Source organism: Panulirus ornatus, chromosome 6 (assembly GCF_036320965.1).
Source record: "Panulirus ornatus isolate Po-2019 chromosome 6, ASM3632096v1, whole genome shotgun sequence".
In the NCBI taxonomy this organism is placed as follows: Eukaryota; Metazoa; Arthropoda; class Malacostraca; order Decapoda; family Palinuridae; genus Panulirus; species Panulirus ornatus.
In genome coordinates, this window is record NC_092229.1 from 31,004,382 (window position 1) to 31,021,739 (window position 17,358).

The 17,358-nt window shown below is 41.3% G+C and overlaps 1 protein-coding gene across 1 annotated transcript in view; it reads left to right on the forward strand.

Annotated features, from left to right (window-relative positions):
• Positions 1 to 17,358, forward strand: part of metro (membrane palmitoylated protein 7-like protein metro) — a 278,984-nt gene that overhangs the window by 60,879 nt on the left and 200,747 nt on the right. Inside the window, exon 4 of the mRNA XM_071662259.1 lies at positions 2,356 to 2,487. Coding sequence (XP_071518360.1) covers positions 2,356 to 2,487 — 132 coding nt within the window. The remainder of the gene's footprint in view (positions 1 to 2,355; positions 2,488 to 17,358) is intronic.

Sequence of the window (17,358 nt, forward strand, 5' to 3'; positions counted from 1 at the left end):
TGAGTACAGAATGGAAAATGGTGAGAACAAAGGAGGTAAGGGGAGTGGGGGAGGAATGGGATGTATTTAGGGAAGCAGTGGTGGCTTGCACAAAAGATGCTTGTGGCATGAGAAGTGTGGGAGGTGGGCAGATTAGAAAGGGTAGTGAGTGGTGGGATGAAGAAGTAAGATTATTAGTGAAAGAGAAGAGTGAGGCATTTGGACGATTTTTGCAGGGAAATAATGCAAGTGAGCGGGAGATATATAAAAGAAAGAGGCAGGAGGTCAAGAGAAAGGTGCAAGAGGTGAAAAAGAGGGCAAATGAGAGATGGGGTGAGAGAGTATCATTAAATTTTAGGAAGAATAAAAAGATGTTTTGGAAGGAGGTGAATTAAGTGCGTAAGACAAGGGAACAAATGGGAACATCAGTGAAGGGGGCTAATGGGGAGGTGATAACAAGTAGTGGTGATGTGAGAAGATGGAGTGAGTATTTTGAAGGTTTTTTGAATGTGTTTGATGATAGAGTGGCAGATATAGGGTGTTGTGGTCAAGGTGGTGTGCAAAGTGAGAGGGCTATGGAAAATGATTTGGTGAACAGAGAAGAGGTAGTAAAAGCTTTGTGGAACATGAAAGCCGACAAGGCAGCAGGTTTGGATGGTATTGCAGTGGAATTTATTAAAAAAGGGGGTGACTGTATTGTTGACTGGTTGGTAAGGTTATTTAATGTTTGTATGACTCATGGTGAGGTGCCTGAGGATTGGCAAAATGCTTGCATAGTGCCATTGTACAAAGGCAAAGGGGACAAAGGTAAGTCCCTTGCTATTTGTTGATGATACAGCACTCGTGGCTGATTTGAGTGAGAGATTGCAGAAGTTGGTGACACTTTGGAAAGGTGTGTCACAGGAGAAAGGTGAGAGTAAATGTGAATAAAAGCAACATTATTAGGTTTAACAGGGTTGAAGGACAGGTTAGTTGGGATGTGAGTTTGAATGGAGAAAAATTGGAGGAAATTAGATGTTTTAGGTATCGTGGAGTGGGCATGGCAGTGAATGGAACCATGGAAGTGGAAGTAAGTCATAGGATTGGGGAGAGAGCGAAAGTTCTGGGAGTGCTGAAGAATATGTAAAAAGAGAGAAGGTTATCTGGGATGGCAGAAATTCATTATGTATTATATGGATGTGAGGCATGGATTGTAGATAAGGTCATGCTGAGGAGGGTGGATGTGTAGAACATGAAATGTTTGAGGACTATATTTGATGTGTGGTGGTTTGATTAAGTAATGAAAGGGTACAAGACATGTGCGGTAACAAAATGAGTGTCTTTGAGAGAGTGAAAGAGAATGTGCTTAAATGGTGTGGACATATGGAGAGAATGAGTGAGGAAAGGTTGACAAAGAGGATATATGTTTCAGAGGGGGAAGGGTGGGGGAGACCAAATTGGGGATGGAAGGGTGGAGTGAAAAATATTTTGAGCAATTGGGGCCTGAATATGCAGGAGGGTGAAAGGTGTGCTTGAGATGTAGTGAATTGGAATGATGTGGTATACTGGGGTTGACATGCTGGCAGTGGACTGAACCAGGGTATGTGAAGTGTCCACGATAAACCATGAAAAGGTCTGTGGGGACTGATTGTGGATAGGGAGCTATCGTTTTGTTGCATCACACGTTATTGCTAGAGAATGAATGTGAGCGGATGTGGCCTTTCTTCATCATTTCCTGATGTTGTGTCACCAATGCAGGAAATGGTGATGAAGTGGGAAACGGTTGATCAAGTATGAAAACATAAGATATATATAACCTGTATGAATGTTACAGATAAAGTTCACAATAAAGACTTTTCACACATTATTTTGTTTCTGTAGGAATGAAAGCAAATTGATAATCTTTCCATTGATCGAAAAAATTATTTGAAGATTTATGTGAAAGGGACACTATCCTCTCTTACCTCTGACAAGAGGGGAGCAGTTTTCCTTCCATGAGTATCAGAAGGCGCTAAGTTTACTTTTATGGTGTTCATCTCTCATTCTTTAAGTAAAGAAAGACATTTTTAGGGTACAAAAACCTAAAATGTTTATGGAAATTAGAGATTTGAACTAAAGGAGACTTGGACCTTGATTATGAATTACTTGGATTCACTTAATTGGAGTGGTGCTACTGTGGGTAAGTAAAGTTAAATGTAAAAAGCGTATCTTCCCAACCTCAATTCTGAAATATAGATGTTTTTTCTGCATTCCTTATCATCATTCTGCTGAATATTTTCAATTATCACATAAGAAGGAGAGAAGCAACTATGTGTTTTGATCACAAAATAATCAAATATCAAATTATTTATTCTTATTTCTTAATTCCTATATGTACAATTTTTTATACTCTTACAGGGAGTTCTTCAAGCTCATGATAGTATTGCAGCCAAGGACTTTGTACCACATTTGCCAGAGATTCCAATAGAAGTTGATGAAGATGAAGAAACTGTGAAAATTGTACAACTGGTGAAGAGTAATGAACCAATGGTATGTAGGCATCTGCTGAGTTTTGTTTTTCAGAATATTTTCTTAAGTATGAAGCATTACTCAGACATGAGATTTTTTACTAGTGGTAGACTGAGTTGAGATTCACTTGTGGGTTTTGCTTTTGTTTGAAAATATAAGTGTTGGGAGGAGAGATTAGAGTTTGAATACAAAAATTTTAGAGTACAAGCTTGAATAAAGACTTAACAGAGATGCAAGGTACTTTACCTAAACTAAAACATTGCAAGTTAATAGTTTGACTGTTAGGTATATGGCTAATGATTTCCTATCCTATTAAATCATGAAAGAAATTGTAGGTATAGTAGTTATATGTTCATGCTTACGAGTGAACTTAGTATGTTTGTTTTGTAGGTCTTTATCTTGTGCAGAATGTTGCCCTTAAACTTGGATGTTGGACATTTCTGCATATTCATCCATGAGGACTTTTTTTTTTCACATGTGTGCTCCATCATTCTGCTTTTTCATCTTACATTTGGACTTTATACCAATTCTTGTTTATTCCTGTTTACCAGTGTATAGCACTGGGGGTGACTGTATTGTTGACTGGTTGGTAAAGTTATTTAATGTATGTATGATTCATGGTGAGGTGCCTGAGGATTGGTGGAATGCTTGCATAGTGCCATTGTACAAAGGCAAAGGGGATAAGAGCGAGTGCTCAAATTACAGAGGTATAAGTTTGTTGAGTATTCCTGGTAAATTATATGGGAGGGTATTGATTGAGAAGGTGAAGGCATGTACAGAGCATCAGATTGGGGAAGAGCAGTATGGTTTCAGAAGTGGTAGAGGATGTGTGGATCAGGTGTTTGCTTTGAAGAATGTATGTGAGAAATACTTAGAAAAGCAAATGGATTTGCATGTAGCATTTATGGATGTGGAGAAGGCATATGATAGAGTTGATAGAGATGCTCTGTGGAAGGTACCAAGAATGTATGGTGTGGGAGGCAAGTTGTTAGAAGCAGTGAAAAGTTTTTATTGAGGATGTAAGGCATGTGTACGTGTAGGAAGAGAGGAAAGTGATTGGTTCTCAGTGAATGTAGGTTTGCAGGCAGGGGTGTGTGATGTCTCCATGGTTGTTTAATTTGTTTATAGATGGGGTTGTTAGGGAGGTGAATGCAAGAGTTTTGGAAAGAGGGGCAAGTATGCAGTCTGTTGTGGATGAGAGAGCTTGGGAAGTGAGTCAGTTGTTTTTCGCTGATGATACAGCACTGGTGGCTGATTCATGTGAGAAACTGCAGAAGCTGGAGACTGAGTTTGGTAAAGTGTGTGAAAGAAGAAAGTTAAGAGTAAACGTTAATAAGAGCAAGGTTATTTGGTACAGTGGGTTTGAGGGTCAAGTCAACTGGGAGGTAAGTTTGAATGGAGAAAAACTGGAGGAAGTAAAGTGTTTTAGATATCTGGGAGTGGATCTGGCTGGGGGAGGGGGCGAAAATTCTGGAAGCCTTGAAGAATGTTTGGAAGTCGAGAACATTATCTCGGAAAGCAAAAATGGGTATGTTTGAAGGAATAGTGGTTCCAACAATGTTGTATGGTTGCGAGGCGTGGGGTATGGATAGAGTTGTGCGCAGGAGGGTGGATGTGCTGGAAATGAGATGTTTGAGGACAATATGTGGTGTGAGGTGGTTTGATCGAGTAAGTAATGTAAGGGTAAGAGAGATATGTGAAAATAAAAAGAGTATGGTTGAGAGAGCAGAAGAAGGTGTTTTGAAATGGTTTGGTCACATGGAGAGAATGAGTGAGGAAAGATTGACCAAGAGGATATATGTGTCAGAGGTGGAGGGAACGAGGAGAAGTGGGAGACCAAAATGGAGGTGGAAAGATGGAGTGAAAAAGATTTTGAGTGATCGGGGCCTGAACATGCAGGAGGGTGAAAGGCGTGCAAGGAATAGAGTGAATTGGAACGATGTGGTATACCGGGGTCGATGTGCTGTCAATGGATTTAACCAGGGCATGTGAAAGGGTCTGGGGTAAACCATGGAAAGTCGTGTGGGGCCTGGATGTGGAAAGGGAGCTGTGGTTTCGGTGCATTATTACATGACAGCTAGAGACTGAGTGTGAACGAATGGGGCTTTTGTTGTCTTTTCCTAGCGCGACCTCGCACACATGAGTGGGGAGCGGGTTGTTATTCCATGTGTGGGGAAGTGGCGATGGGAATAAATAAAGGCAGACAGTATGAATTATGTACATGTGTATATATGTATATGTCTGTGTGTGTATATATATGTGTACATCAAGATGTATAGGTATGTATATTTGCGTGTGTGGACGTGTATGTATATGCATGTGTATGTGGGTGGGTTGGGCCATTTCTTTCGTCTGTTTCCTTGCACTACCTCGCTAACGCGGGAGACAGCGACAAAGCAAAATTAGAAAAATAATACAAGTGTGTAGTTGACAGTTGTTTTTTAGTTGTACGTGTATACTGGTATTAGAAGAATTCATATGGTTAGGTTATTGGCACAACTAACAGATTTTACGTGAGATTATAAGACATTACTGGAATTCATGAGTAACCGCCAATTAGTATCAGGTCACTGTTGTGGATCTTCCACCCCTCTGTCCAAGTGCATCCCCTTTCTCCTGGGTTTTGGTTTGGATTTTGGTCCTTTATAGGTGGCCTTTTTCATGAATAAGCCCCACAGAGGGAGAGTTACGTTAGAGTAAGGGATTAGAGTGGTATAATTGTAGTTATAGCAGTGACAGTGACTCAAACCCTCATGTATACCATCCCAGGGATCAACTTTAACCAGTCAAAAATCTTACTCTTGGAAATTGTTCAGTTGACCTTGGTGGATGCCTGTTAGACAAGTAGCTCCATAAGATTTGGTCTTGGGTGAGTGAAGTGCATGTTTTATGGAAACAGCTTCTTGCAAAGCTAGATCATTGGGCTACTTGTGGATGATCAAACCCCAATTCACAGTTAGGCTGGTTGATCCATTGACCCATGATAATTGCCAAGACTCATACCTCAACCAGTGTAGCCATTACCTTCTAGAGACCACTGTGAGGTGAAGGTTTAAAATGAGCCTTTTGGGAGGCACCTTTGGTTGTTGTTTTTAGGACTTTTTTTTGGGGGGGGTGGCTTTTGTGAGTGCAAAATTAAGACTATCTCTTTTCCTAATGGCTTGTCAGGAACATGAGGCAAGAATTAAATGGAAAAGTAGTTTAGGCCCAGTTGATGCTGCTAAGCACAATGAACTTTTCAGTTCTAGTTCTTCCATAGGATTATTTCTCTCCCTGTTATGGATGTCCCTTACATATTTGGAGTTCCTAGTGTACATTGAAGATCTTGCTGAGGTAGAATATTCCAGTCCTTGAGTTACTGTTAGGGGATTCAAGGAGGCTCTAAAAGAAATATAGATAAGCCAGTACATATAATTACTTGTATAGGAAATTTTTCTGTTCACACTAAGAACTTGTATCGCCTAGATTTCTTGTCACAGCAAGAATCCAGATGCCGCCAGTCTGTTTTTATAGAATTTAATTCCCCATTGTCAGTACTGATTATTATACCTTTCCTGAAAAGTGCTTGTTTTACCACATCATATACCATCCTGATTGTTCCTTCATTGTTATTATTGTATAGTTTATCTCTTGATTGTTTACATGCTTTTGAGGATTGGTGGAAAAGAAGAGGAAAAGGCTTTCATTGACTATGGATTGACTATGTGGCAGTGGATGAAAGATTTAGAAAGGCTGCACTGGATGTTAGAGACATGAGAGGATTCTTTGAAGACTGACCATTTTGTGGTGCCTGTGGGGATGAGGATCAGGGAGAGGTAGAGTTATGGTGTAAGGAATAATGGAGAAGCAAAACTGTTGGCAAGCGAGAAAATAAATCAGGAAAAATACAGGGAGGAATATGAAAAGAAGGTAACTGAAAGCTTAGATGGAAGTCCTGTGAATGTAGGATTGCACTCATGTTGTGAATGAAGTGTTTAAAATGTTTAGCAAAATACTGGTAAATGTTGTAGAATCAGTAGCTGGGTACAAGGTAGTGAGTTATAGGAATGAAAAAAGGCACAGCACAGTGGACAGAAGAGATTAGAAATGCTGTGGAAGAAAAGAAAAAAGGCATATGATAGATTGCTCAATAGGACTGTACCAGTGTAAGTTCAGCAAAGAAGGAAGGAAGAATACAAAATATGTAAGCGGAATGTTAACAAGCTGATAGAAGAAAGCAAAGAAAGAGTAGATGAGGATTTAGGAAAAAAGTTTAAGTGGAAATGTTTGGCATGATAAGAAACTACCCTGGAAGGAGGTAAAAAAGGAAAGAGGCAGATATAAGAGTGAAAATGTTTATGTGAGAAGTAAGCAAGGGGAATTGCTGAATCAAAACGAGAAAGTGAAGGGAAAATGGATGGAGTATTTTGAAGACCTGATGAATGTGGGAGGAGAGGAGGCAGTGTTGTTACATGCAAGGGTATGGAGGAGGGAAAGAAGAGGATACAAGTATTGGAGCCTGTAGCAAGGAGTGAGGTAAGAAGGGCAATAATGAAGCTAAACATAGGAAAGGCACATGAGGTGGATGGAATTATGGCTGAAATGCTGAAGTATTGAGGAGAGAGTGTGATAAAGTGGATGCATCTTATATGTAATTCCGCATAAAAAGAGAAGGTTGTGCCTGAGGATCGGGTGAATGATATTATTGTTCCTTTATTCAAGGGAAAAGGTGTAAAGGATGTATGTAGCAATTATAGGGATATAAGTCTGTTAAGTATACCAGGAAAAGTGTATGCATGCAAGAAAATTAACTGACAGAGTGATGGAAGTGACTGAATGAAAGCATAATAAGTGAAGAGCAAGGGGGCTTTTAGGAAAGGTAAGGGATGTGTGGATCAGATTTTTGTTGTAAAGATGACTGTGGAAAAGTATTTAGTGAAACATAAGAAGTTGCGTGCAGCTTTTATGGATCTAGAGAAAGCATATGACTGTCAAGTGGAGTGCTTTGTGGGATGTGTTAAGGATATATGGTATAGGGGAACAGCTTTTGGATGATGTAGAAGCCTACTATAGAGTAGCAAATGCATGTTAAAGAGTGGATGGAGAGCTGAGTGAAAGTTTTGGGTTATATGTAGGTGTAAGGCATGGCTGTATGATGTCATCATGGCCAAGTGAGGATATTCCCTCTAAGGCTCTGTCCTCTGTTCTTAATGCTACCTCACTAATGCAGGAAATGGCGATTGTGTATGAAGAAGATGAAGATGAATATATATTAGGTTCAGATATATATACATATATATCCCTGGGGATAGGGGAGAAAGAATACTCCCCATGTATTCCCTGCATGTCGTAGAAGGCGACTAAAAGGGAAGGGATCAGATGGCTGGAAATCCTCCCCTCTCGTTTTTTTTTATTTTTCATTTTTTTTCCCCAAAAGAAGGAACAGAGAAGGGGGCCAGGGGAGGATATTCCCTCAAAGGCCCAGTCCTCTGTTCTTAACGCTACCTTGCTAACGCAGGAAATGGCAAATAGTATGAAAGAAAAGAATATATATATTTTTTTTTATTATTATTTTACTTTGTCGCTGTCTCCCTGCATTAGCGAGGTAGCGCAAGGAAACAGATGAAAAAATGGCCTAACCCACCCCATACACATGTATATACATACATGTCCACTCACGCAAATATACATACCTATACATCTCAATATATACATGTATATACACACACAGACATATACATATATACACATGTACATAATTCATACTGTCTGCCTTTATTCATTCCCATTGCCACCCTGCCACACATGAAATAACAACCCCCTCCCCCCGCATGTGCATGAGGTAGTGCTAGGAAAAGACAACAAAGGCCACATTCCTTCACACTCAGTCTCTAGCTGTCTTGTATAATGCACCAAAACTGCAGCTCCCTTTCCACATCCAGGCCCCACAGAACTTTCCATGGTTTACCCCAGATGCTTCACATGCCCTGGTTAAATCCATTGACAGCACGTCGACCCCGGTATACCACATCGTTCCAATTTACTCTATTCCTTGCACGCCTTTCACCCTCCTGCATGTTCAGGCCCCGATCACTCAAAATCTTTTTCACTCCATCTTTCCACCTCCAATTTGGTCTTCCACTTCTCCTTGTTCCCTCCACCTCTTGACACATATATCCTCTTTGTCAATCTTTCCTCACTCATTATTTCCATGTGACCAAACCATTTCAAAACACCCTATTTTTTTTGCTCTCTCAACCACACTCATTTTATTACCACACATCTCTCTTACCCTTTCATTACTTACTTGATCAAACCACCTCACACCACATATTGTCCTCGAACATCTCATTTCTAGCACATCCACCCTCCTCCGCACAATTCTATCTATAGCCCACGCCTCGCAACCATAGAACATTGCTGGAACCACTATTTCTTCAAACATACCTATTTTTGCTTTCCAAGAACTTTCACCCCCTCCTCCACCGTATGATTCACTTCTGCTCCCATGGTTCCATCCGCTGCCAAATCCACTCCCAGGTATCTAAAACACTTCACTTCCTCCAGTTTTTCTCCATTCAAACTTACCTCCCAGTTGACTTGTCCCTCAACCCTACTGTACCTAATAACCTTACTCTTATTCACATTTACTCTCAGCTTTCTTCTTTCACATACTTTACCAAACTCAGTCACCAGCTTCTGCAGTTTCTCACCCAAATCAGCCACCAGTGCTGTATCATCAGTGAACAACAACTGACTCACTTCCAAAGCTCTCTCATCCACAACAGACAGCATACTTGCTCCTCTCTCCAAAACAAACTGCATACTTGCTCCTCTCTCTAAAACTCTTGCATTCACCTCCCTAAACAAATTAAACAAATTAAACAACCATGGAACCATCACGCATCCCTGCTGCAAACCGACATTCATTGGGAACCAATCACTTTCCTCTCTTCCTACTCATACACATGCCTTACATCCTCATTAAAAACTTTTCACTGCTTCTAGCAACATGCCTCCCACACCATATACTCTTAATACCTTCCATAGAGCATCTCTATCAACTCTATCGTATACCTTCTCCAGATCCATAAATGCTACATACAAATCCATTTGTTTTTCTAAGTGTTTCTCACATGTGGTCTTCAAAGCAAACACCTGATTCACACATCCTGTATCACTTCTGAAACCACACTGCTCTTCCCTAATCTGATGCTCTGTACATGCCTTCACCCTCTCAATCAATACCTTCCCATATAATTTCCCAGGAATATTCAACAAACTTTTTTTATTTTATATTTTTTTATTATACTTTGTCGCTGTCTCCCGCGTTTGCGAGGTAGCGCAAGGAAACAGACGAAAGAAATGGCCCAACCCCCCCATACACATGTATATACATACGTCCACACACGCAAATCTACATACCTAAACAGCTTTCCATGGTTTACCCCAGACGCTTCACATGCCTTGATTCAATCCACTGACAGCACGTCAACCCCTGGTATACCACATCATTCCAATTCACTCTATTCCTTGCCCTCCTTTCACCCTCCTGCATGTTCAGGCCCCGATCACACAAAATCTTTTTCACTCCATCTTTCCACCTCCAATTTGGTCTCCCTCTTCTCCTTGTTCCCTCCACCTCCAACACATATATCCTCTTGGTCAATCTTTCCTCACTCATTCTCTCCATGTGCCCAAACCACTTCAAAACACCCTCTTCTGCTCTCTCAACCACGCTCTTTTTATTTCCACACATCTCTCTTACCCTTACGTTACTTACTCGATCAAACCACCTCACACCACACATTGTCCTCAAACATCTCATTTCCAGCACATCCATCCTCCTGCGCACAGCTCTATCCATAGCCCACGCCTCGCAACCATACAACATTGTTGGAACCACTATTCCTTCAAACATACCCATTTTTGCTTTCCGAGATAATGTTCTCGACTTCCACACATTCTTCAAAGCTCCCAGAATTTTCACCCCCTCCCCCACCCTATGATCCACTTCCGCTTCCATGGTTCCATCCTCTGCCAGATCCACTCCCAGATATCTAAAACACTTCACTTCCTCCAGTTTTTCTCCATTCAAACTCTCCTCCCAATTGACTTGACCCTCAACCCTACTGTACCTAATAACCTTGCTCTTATTCACATTTACTCTTAACTTTCTTCTTCCACACACTTTACCAAACTCAGTCACCAGCTTCTGCAGTTTCTCACATGAATCAGCCACCAGCGCTGTATCATCAGCGAACAGCAACTGACTGACTTCCCAAGCTCTCTCATCCCCAACAGACTTCATACTTGCACCTCTTTCCAAAACTCTTGCATTTACCTCCCTAACAACCCCATCCATAAACAAATTAAACAACCATGGAGACATCACACACCCCTGCCGCAAACCTACATTCACCGAGAACCAGTCACTCTCCTCTCTTCCTACACGTACACATGCCTTACATCCTCGATAAAAACTTTTCACTGCTTCTAACAACTTTCCTCCCACACCATATATTCTTAATACCTTCCACAGAGCATCTCTATCAACTCTATCATATGCCTTCTCCAGATCCATAAATGCTACATACAAATCCATTTGCTTTTCTAAGTATTTCTCACATACATTCTTCAAAGCAAACACCTGATCCACACATCCTCTACCACTTCTGAAACCACACTGCTCTTCCCCAATCTGATGCTCTGTACACGCCTTCACCCTCTCAATCAATACCCTCCCATATAATTTACCAGGAATACTCAACAAATTTATACCTCTGTAATTTGAGCACTCACTCTTATCCCCTTTGCCTTTGTACAATGGCACTATGCACGCATTCCGCCAATCCTCAGGCACCTCACCATGAGTCATACATACATTAAATAACCTTACCAACCAGTCAACAATACAGTCACCCCCTTTTTTAATTAATTCCACTGCAATACCATCCAAACCTGCTGCCTTGCCGGCTTTCATCTTCCGCAAAGCTTTCACTACCTCTTCTCTGTTTACCAAATCATTTTCCCCAACCCTCTCACTTTGCACACCACCTCGACCAAAACACCCTATATCTGCCACTCTATCATCAAACACATTCAACAAACCTTCAAAATACTCACTCCATCTCCTTCTCACATCACCACTACTTGTTATCACCTCCCTATTTGCGCCCTTCACTGAAGTTCCCATTTGCTCCCTTGTCTTACGCACTTTATTTACCTCCTTCCAGAACATCTTTTTATTCTCCCTAAAATTTAATGATACTCTCTCACCCCAACTCTCATTTGCCCTTTTTTTTCACCTCTTGCACCTTTCTCTTGACCTCCTGTCTCTTTCTTTTATACATCTCCCACTCAATTGCATTTTTTTCCTGCAAAAATCGTCCAAATGCCTCTCTCTTCTCTTTCACTAATACTCTTACTTCTTCATCCCACCACTCACTACCCTTTCTAATCAACCCACCTCCCACTCTTCTCATGCCACAAGCATCTTTTGCGCAATCCATCACTGATTCCCTAAATACATCCCATTCCTCCCCCACTCCCCTTACTTCCATTGTTCTCACCTTTTTCCATTCTGTACTCAGTCTCTCCTGGTACTTCCTCACACAGGTCTCCTTCCCAAGCTCACTTACTCTCACCACCCTCTTCACCCCAACATTCACTCTTCTTTTCTGAAAATCCATACAAATCTTCACCTTAGCCTCCACAAGATAATGATCAGACATCCCTCCAGTTGCACCTCTCAGCACATTAACATCCAAAAGTCTCTCTTTCGCACGCCTGTCAATTAACACGTAATCCAATAACGCTCTCTGGCCATCTCTTCTACTTACGTAAGTATACTTATGTATATCTCGCTTTTTAAACCAGGTATTCCCAATCATCAGTCCTTTTTCAGCACATAAATCTACAAGCTCTTCACCATTTCCATTTACAACACTGAACACCCCATGTATACCAATTATTCCCTCAACTGCCACTTTACTCACCTTTGCATTCAAATCACCCATCACTATAACCCGGTCTCGTGCATCAAAACCACTAACACACTCATTCAGCTGCTCCCAAAACACTTGCCTCTCATGATCTTTCTTCTCATGCCCAGGTGCATATGCACCAATAATCACCCACCTCTCTCCATCAACTTTCAGTTTTACCCATATCAATCGAGAATTTACTTTCTTACATTCTATCACATACTCCCACAACTCCTGTTTCAGGAGTATTGCTACTCCTTCCCTTGCTCTTGTCCTCTCACTAACCCCTGACTTTACTCCCCAGACATTCCCAAACCACTCTTCCCCTTTACCCTTGAGCTTCGTTTCACTCAGAGCCAAAACATCCAGGTTCCTTTCCTCAAACATACTACCTATCTCTCCTTTTTTTCACATCTTGGTTACATCCACAAACATTTAGGCACCCCACTCTGAGCCTTCGAGGAGGATGAGCACTCCCCGCGTGACTCCTTCTTCTGTTTCCCATTTTAGAAAGTTAATACAAGGAGGGGAGGATTTCTGGCCCCACGCTCCCGTCCCCTTTAGTCGCTTTCTACGACACGCGAGGAATACGTGGGAAGTATTCTTTCACCCCTATCCCCAGGGATAATATACATATATATATACATATACACATACACACACATACACATACATACGTACATATACACACACACACACATACATTTCTATACATATGAAAAATGTAAGAAACAATTTAGAAAACTGAAACTTTTAGCTTGAACTGAATGAAAAAAAAATGAATGTCACATAATGGTTCAACCTCTGGCTATGGAAAAAGAAAATGTATAATTTATTTACACAAACGTTAATAGCAGTTCTCATCAATTTAACCACTGTATCAATAAGCTTCAACAAACTTATACTGCTGTAATTTGAACACTCACCTTTATCCCCTTTGCCCTTGTACAGTGGCAATATGCATGCATTCTGCCAATTCTCAGGTACTTCACTATGAGCCATATGTACATTGAATATCCTCACCAACCAGTCAACAACACAGTTACCCCCTTTTTTTAATAAATTCCTCAGCAATGCCATCCAAACCTGCCTCCTTACTGGCTTTCATCTTCAGCAAAGCTCTCACTACCTCTTCTTTGTTTACCAAACAATTCTCCCTGACCCTCTCACTTCACACACCACCTCGACCAAAACACCCTATAGCTGCCACTCTATCATCACACACATTCAACAAACCTTCAAAATACTCATTCCATCTACCTCTCACTTCACCACTACTTGTTATTACCTCCCCATTTTCCCTCTTCACCGATGTTCCCATATGTTCTCTTGTCTTATGCTCTTTATTTACTTCCTTCCAAAACATCTTTTCATTCTCCCTAAAATTCAACGATACTCTCTTACCCCAACTCATATTTGTCCTCTTTTTCACCTCTTGCACCTTTTTCTTGACCTCTTGCTTCTTTCTTTTATACATCTCCCAGTCATTTGCACTATTTCCATGCAAAAATTGTCCAAATGCCTCTCTCTTCTCTTTCATTAACAATCTTACTTCTTCATTCCACCACTCACTACCCTTTCTACCCTGTCCACCTCCCACCTTTCTCATGCCACAAGCATCTTTTACACAAGCCATCACTGCTTCAAAGCAAAATAAAAGATAAGTAGATATATGTATATCTCTCTTTTTAAACCAGGTACTTTCAATTCCCAATCCTTTTTCAGCACACAAATCTACATACTCTTCACGAGTTCCATTTACAACTCTGAACACCCCATGTACACCAATTATACCCTCAACTGCCACATTACTTGCCATTGCATTCAAATTACCCATCACTCTAACCTGGTCTCGTGCATCAAAGTTGCTAACACACTCACTCAGCTGCTCCTAAGACACTTGCCTCTCATGATCTTTCTTATCATGACCAGGTGCTTAGGCACTGATAATCACCCATCTCTCTCCATCCACTTTCAGTTTTACCTACATGACTGCTTCAGAAGTGCTGCTCCTTCATTTGCTCTTGTCCTGTCAACAACCCCTGACTTTACTCCCAAGACATTCCCAAACCACTCTTTCCCTTTATCCTTGAGCTTCAATTCACTCAGAGCCAAAACATCCAGGTTCCTTTCCTGAAACATACTACCTATCTCTCCTTTTTTCTCATCTTGGTTACATCCACACAAATTTAAACAACCCAATCTGAGCCTTCGAGGAGGATGAGCACTCCCCGCATGGCTCCTTCTTCTGTTTCCCCTTTTAGAAAGTTAAAGTACAAGAAAGGGAGGGTGTCTAGCCCCCCGCTCCCGTCCTCTTTAGTCACCTTCTATGACACGTGAGGAATGTGTAGGAAGTATTCTTTTTCCTCTCTCCCCAGGGATGGCTGTTTAATTTGCTTATGGATGAGGTTGTTTAAGAGGTGAACGCAAGAAATTTGGAGAGAGGGGCAAGTATGCAATGTGTTTGAATGAGAGAGCTTTGGAAGGGAGTCAGTTGTTGTTCACTGATGATACAGTGCTGATGGCTGATTCGGGTGAGAGACTGCAGATGTTAGTGACTGAGTTTGGTAAAATGTGTGAAAGAAGAAAGCTGTGGGTAAGTGTGAGTAAGAGCAAGGTTATTAGGTTCAATAGGATTGAGGGACAAGTAAATTGGGAGGTAAGTTTGAATGAAGAAAAACTGGGGTGGATTTAGCAGCAGATGGAACCATGTAACCGGAAGTGAGTCAAAGGGTAGGGGAGGGGGCGAAGGTTCTGGGAGCGTAGAAGAATGTGTGGAAGGCAAGAACATTATCTCGGAGAGAAAAATGGATATGTTTGAAGGAATTGCAGTTTCAACAATGTTATATGGTTGTGAGGCATGGGCTATAGATAGGGTTGTGTGGAGGAGGGTGGATGTGATGGAAATGAAATGTTTCAGGACAATATGTGGTGTGAGGTGGTTTAATCAAATAAGTAATGAAAGGTAAAAAGATGTGTGGTAATAAGAAGAGTGTGATTGAGAAAGCAGAAGAGTGTGTATTGAAATGATTTGGTCACATGGAGAGAACGAGTGAGGAAAGATTGACAAAGAGGATATGTGTGTGTAAGAGGTGGAGGAACTGAGAAGTGGGAGACCAAATTGTAGGTGGAAGGATGGAATGAAAAAGATTTTGAGCAATCGGGGCCTGAACATGCAGGAGGTGAAAGGTGTGTAAGGAATAGTGAATTGGAACAATGTGGTATACCAGGGTTGACGTGCTGTGAGTGGATTGAACCAGGGCATTTGAAGCTTCTGGGGTAAACCATGGAAAGTTTTGTGGAGCCCAGATATGGAAAGGGAGCTGTGGTTTTGGTGCATTACATATGACAGCTAAAGACTGAGTGTGAATGGATGTGGCCTTTGTTCTCTTTTCCTAGCACTATCTTGCACGCGTGTGGAGGGAGGGGGGGTGCCATTTCATGTGTGGCGGGGTTGCGACAGGAATGGATGAAGGCAGCTAATATGAATATTTGCATGTGTATATATGTGTATGTCTGTGTATGTATATGTATGTATACGTTTAAATGTTTAGGTATGTTTATATGCATGTGGGGACATTTATGTATATTCATATGTATGTGTGTGGGTTTGGCCATTCTTTCGTCTGTTTCCTTGTGCTACCTCGCTGATGCGGGAGCCAGGGACTAAGTATGATGCATGAGACCGGGTTATAGTGATGGGTGATTTGAATGCAAAGGTGAGTAATGTGGCAGTTGAGGGTATAATTGGTGTACATGGGGTGGTCAGTGTTGTAAATGGAAATGGTGAAGAGCTTGTAGACTTGTGTGCTGAAAAAGGACTGGTGATTGGAAATACCTGGGTTAAAAAGAGAGATATACATAAGTATATGTATGTAAGTAGGAGAGATGGCCAGAGAGCATTATTGGATTACTTGTTAATTGAAAGGCGCGTGAAAGAGAGACTTTTGGATGTTAATGTGCTGAGAGGGGCGACTGGAGGGACGTCTGATCATTATCTGCTGAGAGGGGCGACTGTTGGGATGTCTGATCATTATCTTGTGGAGGCGAAGGTGAGGGTTTGTAGAGGTTTTCAGAAAAGAAGAGAAAATGTTGGGGTGAAGAGAATGGTGAGATTAAGTGAGCTTGGAAAGGAGACTTGTGTGAGGAAGTACTAGGAGATATTGGATGCAGAATGGAAAAAGGTGAGAACAAAGGACATAGGGTGAGTGGAGGAGGAATGGGATGTATTCAGGGAAGCAGTGATGGCTTGCGCAAAAGATGGCTGTGGCATGAGAAAGGTGGAAGAAGGGCAGATTAGAAAGGGTAGTGAGTGGTGGTATGAAGAAGTGAGATTGTTAGTGAAAGAGAAGAGAGAGTCATTTGGACGATTTTTGTAGGGAAATAGTGCAAATGACTGGGAGATGTATGAAAGAAAGAGGCAAGTGGTCAAGAGAAAGGTGTGAGAGAGTATTTATTTTAGGGAGAATAAAAAGATATTTTTGAAAGAGGTAAATAAACTGTTCAAGACAAGAGAACAAATGGGAACATCAGCGGGGAGGTAATAAAAAGTAGTGATGAAGTGAGAGGGAGATGAAGTGAGTATTTTAAAGGTTTGTTGAATGTGTTAGGTGATAGAGTGGCAGATGTATGGTGTTTTGGTTGAGGTGGTGTGCAAAGTGAGAGAGTCAGGGAGAATGACTTGATAAACAGAGAAGAGGTAGTGAAAACTTTGCAGATGAAAGCTGGCAAGGCAGAGGGGTTTGGATGGTCTTGCTGTGGAATATATTAAAAAAGTGGGTGACTGTGTTGTTGACTGGTTGGTGAGGATATGCAATGTATGTATGGTACATGGTGAAGTGCCTGAGGATTGGCAGAATGCATGCATATTGCCATTGTACAAAGGCAAAGGGGACAAAGGTGATTGTTCAAATTACAGAGGTATAAG